This window comes from Lynx canadensis, chromosome X (genome assembly GCF_007474595.2).
Source record: "Lynx canadensis isolate LIC74 chromosome X, mLynCan4.pri.v2, whole genome shotgun sequence".
Lineage (NCBI taxonomy): Eukaryota > Metazoa > Chordata > Mammalia > Carnivora > Felidae > Lynx > Lynx canadensis.
The window spans coordinates 72,394,325-72,403,229 of record NC_044321.2 but is presented as its reverse complement, the minus strand read 5'-3'; the positions used below and the strand labels follow the sequence as shown (position 1 = coordinate 72,403,229).

General features: G+C 36.2%; 1 protein-coding gene across 1 annotated transcript; it reads left to right on the top strand.

Annotated features, from left to right (window-relative positions):
- Positions 1-6,767: 6,767 nt before the first annotated feature.
- NAP1L3 (nucleosome assembly protein 1 like 3) lies at positions 6,768-8,501 on the top strand. Its single transcript, XM_030306139.2, has one exon. The coding sequence runs from the start codon at positions 6,849-6,851 to the stop codon at positions 8,283-8,285; it is 1,437 nt and encodes a 478-aa protein (XP_030161999.1). The 5' UTR covers positions 6,768-6,848; the 3' UTR covers positions 8,286-8,501.
- Positions 8,502-8,905: the final 404 nt, after the last annotated feature.

The following is an 8,905-nucleotide window of genomic DNA, read 5'->3' as shown; positions in this document are numbered from 1 at the left end:
AGATCCTTGAATGCCCTTGTAAAAGTGTTCCTCTGCAATGTGGATTTACATTTTTGAACATGTATGCTATTGTTAAGTTGAAAACTAGCATTAGAACAATATCCAAATTAGTAACTGATTCACCTACTCTGCCATTGCATTAATTGTAAGTGCCCTTTCAAACACCATGAAGTTAAGGCTATAATGCCAGAAATGTAATTCACAAATATTTCCTTTAAAAATCAAATTTTATAGCTATATGCCATACTCTACTCATTTGTGTGTGTCCTTATTTTAGGAATGAGTATGGAATGAGATAATTTTGCTTTGAAACTCACAGTATGAAATAATAACCAATTATTCATAACAATTCTGTCTTTAATTATAATTTATTAATAGCTTGAAAATGCTTTCTACTTACACTTAACAAAGAGATCTTTCTTATCAAAGGTTGAGAAAAGCACAGGCATTATTTGTGCTCTTGAATAATACTAGCTACCATTCCTGTGGCTGGGCTGTAGACAGCCATACACTGGCAACTCCACAAAATAGAAAAGCATTTCTGTTTCTTGTTTTGATTTGTTTTCTAGGTTAACATTGCTGTTATTTTCCTTTTCTGTCAGATATTTGGGAGCAGAAATGAAAGGCCAAGGATGAAGACCTAGCTACTGTAATTGTCTCCACTATCATGAAATTCTATTATCCCACAATTTGGTTCTCATTCCCTCCCAAATATAAACATAGCTAACAAATATTTACAAATTAGGAAGTTAAAATAAGCACACAATGGAACAGAATAGAGAGCCCAACATACACCCACATATATATTGACAATTTTTGATGAAGATACAAAGGTAATTCAGTAGAGAAAGGATAGTTTTTCAACAAATGATGGTGGGACAACTAGATGTCCATATGTAAAAAAAAAAAAAAAAAAAAGAATTTCAATCCATATCTTGTACCACATACAAAAATAGATCCAATCTGAATGTGAAACTAAGCATAAAAATTCTAAAAGAGCACAGAAGAATGTCTTAGTGATCTTGGGATAAGCAAAGATTTCTTAGAGATGACACCAAAAACATGGTTCACAAAAGGAAAAAAAAAGATGATAAATTGGACTCTATCAAAATCACAAACTTCTGTTCTCTGAAAAGCTACAAAAGGTACTGTTAAGAGAATAAAAATAAAATCCATGGATTGGTAAAAAATACTTGCAGAGCTTTTATCTCCTAAGGACTTGTATCCAGAGTATATAACAAATTCTCAAATCTCGATAGTAAGACCAGAACCCAATAGAAAAATGGGCAATATATGAATAGACAGTTCACCAAAGAAGTTATGTGGATGGTAAATCACTACAAAAAAGGTGTTTAACATCATCAGTCATTAGGGAAATGCAAAGTAAAACCACAATGAGATGCTACTACATACCTATTAAAATTGCTAAAATTAAAAAGACCAACGGTACCAAGTGTTGGCATTTCTGATACGAATGCAAAATTGTACAACCACTTTGGAAAACAGTTATTTCTTAAAAAGTTAAACATAAACATAGCATGTGACTCCTCAGTTCATTTATATAACATTCTAGAAAGTGCAAACTAGTCTATTACATAACATTCTAGAAAGTGCAAACTAGTCTATAGAAACAGAAAGTAGATCAGTAGTTGCCAAGGTAGAGACAAGGAGAGGCATAATGAAACTTTTGGGGGTGATAAAAATTTTCATTTTCTTGACCGTGGTGATGAATTCACAGGTGTACAGATTTATTAAAACATCATATTGTACACTGTATGTACAGTTGTATCTACTATAGTTCAATAAAATTGTTTCTAAAAAGAATTACCTTAGGGGCACCTGGGTGGCTCAGCTGGTTGAGCATCTAACTCTTGATTTTGGCTCAGGTCAAGATCCCAGAGTCATAGGATTGAGCCCCATGTGAGGCTCCATGCTGAGCCTGCTTAAAATTCTCTCTCTCTCTCCCTCTGCTCCTCCCCTGCTCATGCACAAGCATGGGTACACGCATGAGTGAGCACTCTCTCAGAAATAAATAAATAAATAAATAAATAAATAAATAAATAAATAAAGAGAGAGAGAATTAACTTATATGTTCAGATAAAATCTGTCTAGATGAACAAGAACAACAACAACAAAAAAGTCCACCAATAAATGAAATTGCAATGCTTGGCTTCTTAAATATCTACAACAAAGATAATTCTGTAACACTTATTGTGTATTACATACATGTGTTTGTGTGACAGGCATGATAATTGGGGTTGTATATATGTTCATAACAGGGAAGATATAAACAGATGTCAAAGAGCCATGTTCAGCCTGAATATACCAATAGATTCTGTGTTAAGCATCATTTCATGTAGAAGTATGAATATTTGACCCCAAAAAAGAACGTCATAAAATAATGAAATGGTGAACATATCACTATGCAACTAAAGATAGCTTTATGAAAAAAATAAGCATATTATATACTAGAATACTTATAAAAATATTCACTATAGAAAATATATGCTATAATGCATACATTAAATTCATTATATAAATAAAATACTTATTTTCTTTTAGGAAACTGCCATAATAAAATTAACAATAGACAAAAAAGCTACAAAAATAAAAGTGTGTTATAAGATACCTAAGGTAGCGCATACACATCAAAAGTAGAGCACTGTAGTTAGAAGTCACCAATAGTCTTTGGCTTGGGAAAAAATACTTACAAATAGAAAAATCAAAATAGTTCATTAATATATTATCTTTGTATGAGTTTTTTTTACAAGTTTTTCTCTTTTTATTCTGTTTCATTTCAAACTTCTTTGATCAGTGTGATTAAGCACGAATTCTTGAAAGACATTATTCAGATGACAATTTAAAATGAAATTGAGTAATTTAAAATAAAAGCTTTAGTTAAGTCACATTTGTCCAATATTATAAGTCAGAACAGAGATATTTTCTAAGTGAGTCACAGTTGTTTTAAATCAAGACCACAATTATTTAACCTGTAGGATCTCACCACTGATTAATTTCTTTCTTAATTCAGTGGAAAAGCAAGTGAAGGATATGAATAGGCATTTCTCAAATGGACAATAAAAATATGAAAAGACATTGAATCTTACCACTAACCTAAGAAATACAAATACATAATGATAAGAAATTAATTTGGAGGGGCACCTGAGTGGCTCAGTCGGTTAAGCGTCCAACTCTTGATTTCAGCTCAGGTTATGACCACACAGTTCCATGGAATCAAGCCCTGCATCCGGCTCCTCACTGACAGCACAGAGCCTGCTTGGGATTCTCTCTCTAACCCCTTTCCCACTCACATGCTCTCTCTCTCAAAATAAATAAACATTTTTTAAAAGAAATTAATCTGGAGATTTTCATTAAAGATGTGAATAGTGATTACTCTCAGTGTGTTTTTAGTTACTTTTCTTGTTTGGATTTCAACATATTATCTAACCTTTTTTCAATGCATATCATTTTCATAAAATATAAAGTTTTCAAAAAAAACCTGCCAGTACCTCATTAGTTGTTTGTAGAAAAATTATGGCCAACAGATCAGAGAACAGAATTCAGAAACAGAACCAAGCATTTTAGTTAATATGATAGAGTTGGTATCTCAAATAAGTATGAGTCAGAGAGATTACCAAACAAACAGCACAAAACAATTAGCTAGCTAATAAAAATATATTTAAAAATATTTGAGGGGTGCTGGGTGACTTAGTCGGTTAAGCGTCCAACTTGATTTTGGCTCAGGTCATGATCTCATGGTTAATGGGATCAAGGCCCTCATCAAATTCTGTACTGACAGTGTGGGAGCCTGCTTCAGATTCTCTCTCTGCCCCTCTGCCACTCATTCTCTCTCTCTCTCTTTCTCTCTCAAAGTAAATAAACTTAAAAAAAATTTGAATCCCTAACTCAATACTTACTCCAAAATATTAATTCCTGATGATACAAAATTTAACATGTAAATGAAACCTTTAACATACTATCAAAATATAAGAGCATTCATTAAAAAAGGATATCTATCATTTTAAATGAAAATAATAAGTTTCAGGACAATATTTATGGCATAAACCCACTGATTTAAATAATTGTTTCCATAGTATATATTGTGATTAAAATTATGAAATGAAAGAATACACACTCAGTTTAGTTTTTTTAAATATTTTTTAATGTTTATTAAGTTTTGAGAGAGAGAGAGAGAAAGAGAGAGAGAGAGAGCAGGGGAGGGGCAGAGAGAGAAGGAGACACAGAATCCAAAGCAGGCTCCAGGCTCTGAGCTGTCAGTACAGAATCCCATATGGGGCTTGAATTCATGAACCTGTGAGACACCTAAGCCAAAGTCAGAAGCTTAACCAACTGAGACACCCAGGCACCCCTCACACTCAGTTAAGTTTTATTCACCATTAAACTGCCATCCTCTACCACATGTGCCTAACACACGGCAGGCACAAAAATATATTAGTTGAAGGACAAAATTAACTCTTAGCATTGTTTGTAGGAGTATAAACTGTGATAACTTTTCTGGAGAGAAGTTTGGCAATATGTGTCAAAGAATAAAATGAACACAATTTACTCCTGCATTCCCATAATTTTCACGAGCGCATACAGTAGGTATCCAAGGCTAATTTTTTTATAGTAGGAAAAAAAATGTGTATGCTAGTAGAAAAATGATGTGGGAAGTAGCTGCCCTACAACAGGAATATGATTAAATATTAAATAAATAAACATTTCCATGGAATATGCATCTATTTTAAAATTAGGTGTTTATCATTTACCATGAAAATATAGCCACAACTGATAAATGAGCAGATTACAAAACAAAATATGTTATATAGATAAAACAGTATATATAAACAGGCAGGTATGTAGATGTACAGAGAAATTTCTGGGAGAAAATGCACCAAAATGTTAAAAATGGTTATCATTTGGTTGATAAGATTGTGTATATATACCATCATTGGAATTTTCTTGAAGATCAAGAATTTGATCCTTGAAGATCAAAAATAAACAATAAAAGTAAATTTATTTACAAAATAGAAAGTGTTTCCTAACTTTTTAAAAATATGTGACTAAATGACAAAGCCCAAATTCTATAATAAAAAAGTAATGTAAAGATTAACTTTAAAATTTTTCCACATTTGAAGTGAATAATTCATCATATTTTATATTTTAATTTACTACTTGTGTTCTGTGAGCAGGTTTAGACAGTGAATTTAATTAATTAGGTTATTTTCTGCATTAGTATATCAAATGACGTCTAGGTTTTGTTTTTTTTTTGTTTGTTTGTTTGTTTTTACTTCCACAGAAAGATCAAGGTATCTTCCAATGAACTCTTTAAGAGACTATTAATATATCCTGTGAATTTTTATTCAAATATAGATAGGTAATTGTGGTCATTCATAAAAAGGGGCTAAATATGTTTCTTACCTTTTAATGAAAAGTAAACACTGGTCTTTTTTGTTGTACCAAGGGAGGTGTTCTGTAGCAGAAAACAATCCTGTAAATAAAAATAAGATACCTGTTTTTAAACCTCATTTTACAAAAGTTTATTTACATATTACTGTACTGGTAAATCATACTTTAGTGTGGCCGGAATATTACAATGTTAGAAGGAAACTGGTGGTAGACGACATTGTAAAGTATACCCTGACAGAGGATGCACTTTCATCAGCGCAAATTCCCTCTCCCATCCTGTTGTTAATGGAATTGAAAACTGCTCCACAAAAGTATAGAGCAAACCGTCTGCTTTTAAATACTACTACTTAACATCTGAATGTCCTTGCACTTCATCTACAAGGTTGTTGCAAGCTTTGAGAACAGCTAGAGGCAAGTCGGTAGCAAGATTGGAGTATATTATATGCCAGTTAAAAAAAAAAGAAATACAGTAAAAATAGTCTAACTGACTCACAGCATCGCCACCCTTGTAGATGGATATAAATCAGGCTTGCCCAACACCACAGATAGTACTTACTAAAAACTGTTAGGTGGAACTCAATATGCCTGCTTTCTAGCCCCTCCCCCCTTTGCCAATAAACGACTCCCTTTTCTCTCCAGTGTAAAAATACACGCTAATAGGATATTTAGATATAGTTTTAAAAAATTCCATATTCACATTACCCAATGATGCCATTTGAAGTATTTTCATCCAATTTTTTAAAAACAGATTTTTGTCAAGAGGCTCCTGACAAACCAAACGGGAATTCAAGATGAAATGATAGGAGAAAGATACTCCTCTTCCCTTGTTAGGAACCATGGATAGTATTTTTACCTCATATCTAAGCTTTTTTTATTTTTATTTTTTGAATTATAAAACTATAAAGATATAATTTTCAGGGGAAATAAACGTCTTCCACGAGTGTGTGCCTCAGCTACCAGGCAGCGTCTGGGAAGGTGGGCGGAGCCTGGAGAGCGGCGCGTGCGTTTGGTCATTCAATAGGCTTAGACATTGTCAATCAAGTTTGCCCAGCAAATGAGGTGAGAGCTAAAAGGCACACTGGGAACTAAATTGACTGCAGGTGGGTCCGCAAGGGGTGGGAGCTCGCGATCTAAACCGTGAAGAGATCTTGGGGTCTTACACTGCGCCATTAGACTGCGGCACTCCTCTGTCCGCCGCAGCTGCTGTAAGAGTCCTTGCCACCGCCGCTCTTGCCCAGGCCTCTACTGCGGCTTCCACCTCTGCGGGATCACAGCAGCCCAGCTTAACCCCGTCCTGCGCTACTGCTGCCTTCGCCGCTGCCACCTCCTCAGCCTCGGCCTCCGCCACCACCCAAGCATCCGTGAGTCATTTTCTGCCCATCTCTGGTCGCGCGGTCTCAGCGGTAGTCACCACATTAAGAGGTTTGCAGGGTTGCAAAATGGCAGAAGCGGATCTTAACACGGTTTCGGAACCTGCCGCCCAAAAGGTTGCTGAAGAGAAGATGGCTAGCTCCTCTAGTGATTCTGGGGAGGAATCTGACTGCAGTAGCTCTAGCAACAGCACTAGTTGCAGCAGCAGCAGCAGCAGCAGCAGCAGCAGCAGCAGCGGCCGCAGCCGCTTATATAGAAAGAGGAGGTTATCTGGGCCTTCCAGAAAAGCACGACGGGCTCCTTTGGGTAAAAGTTTCGTGGATAGGCTGCCTCGGGCCGTTAGAAATCGTGTGCAGGCGCTCAGAAATATTCAAGATGAATGTGACAAGGTAGACATCCTGTTCTTAAAGGCAATTCACGATCTCGAAAGAAAATATGCCGAACTCAATAAGCCTCTATACGATCGGCGATTTCAAATAATCAATGCAGAATATGAACCTACAGAAGAAGAATATGAGTGGAATTCAGAGGATGAGGTGTTCAGCAGTGATGAGGAGGTGCAGGAAGACAGCCCTAGTGAAATGCCTGCTTTAGAGGGTGAGGAAGAAGATAACGAGCCTAAAGGAAAACCTGAGGTAAAGGCTGAAGAAAATGAGGTTCCAAAAGAAATTCCTGAGACAAAGGCTGAAGAAAAAGCAGAGTCTAAAGATTTTCTGGGGACAAAGCCTGAAGTGAAAGAAGACCCTAAAGTAGACCCTCAGGTAAAGGCAGAAGATAAAGAACAGACTAGAGCCACGGAAGCTAAGGCAAAGGCTGCCATAATAGAGGCTCCTAAAAGAATTCCTGGGGCCAGGCCTAAAGAAAGAGTGAATCTTAAAAGAGCTCGTAAGGGAAAGCCTAAAAAAGATCCTAAAGGCATTCCTGACTATTGGCTGACTGTTTTAAAGAATGTTAACAAGCTCGGGCCCATGATTCAGAAGTATGATGCACCCATTCTGAAGTTCTTGTCAGATATTAGCCTAAAGTTCTCAAAACCTGGCCAGCCTATAAGTTACACATTTGAATTTTATTTTCTACCCAATCCATACTTCAGAAATGAGGTGCTGACCAAGACGTATATAATAAAGTCAAAACCAGATCACAAGGATCCCTTCTTCTCTTGGGGATGGGAAATCCAAGATTGCAAGGGCTGTAAAATAGATTGGAGAAGAGGAAAGGATGTTACTGTGACAACCACCCAGAGTCGAACAACTGCTACTGGAGAAATTGAAAGTCAGCCAAGAGTGGTTCCTAATGCATCATTCTTCAATTTCTTTAGCCCTCCTGAGATTCCTAAGATTGGAAAGCTAGAGCCACGAGAAGATGCTATCCTTGATGAGGACTTTGAAATTGGTCAAACTTTACATGATAATGTCATCCTGAAATCGATCTATTACTATACAGGAGAAGTCAAATGTACCTATGAAGATAGTACAAATTATGGAAACAGGAAATATCGAAAATAAAAAAAGAAGCTGCTTGAAAGAATTTTCAAGAATCTCAAAACTTCAATCAGAAGTGAAGCAGGTTTATATAGCCTTAGGCGAGATGGGAGGGGGGCGCTGCTCTATAGCCTCAACACTAGCATTCCTTATAGTCTTGTGTTTTCATATTTTCTTGGTAGTCTGAAAATGGTCTTACAGTGTCTAAGTATCAGTTTATCTAGCCTGTTGTAGTGTAATATTCTTTTTTTTTTTTTTTTTTTTAAATTTTTTTTTCAACGTTTATTTATTTTTGGGACAGAGAGAGACACAGCATGAACGGGGGAGGGGCAGAGAGAGAGAGAGACACAGAATGGGAAACAGGCTCCAGGCTCTGAGCCATCAGCCCAGAGCCCGACGCGGGGCTCGAACTCACGGACCGCGAGATCGTGACCTGGCTGAAGTCGGACGCTTAACCGACTGCGCCACCCAGGCGCCCCTGTAGTGTAATATTCTTCAAAATATATAAATGTTGCAGTTATCTAAAGCATGCTCATTTTGTGCTATAAAGTTCTGATTTTTGTGAAGTCTTTTTGTCATGTTCCTATTAGAATGTAGCTGTGAAAACTGTCAGAATTGTCAATTGAGACAAATATTTGCTTGAA

Coding starts and splice junctions, on each gene's coding strand:
- NAP1L3 (XM_030306139.2), top strand. CDS start 6,849: ATGGCAGAAGCGGATCTTAACACGGTTTCGGAACCTGCCGCCCAAAAG.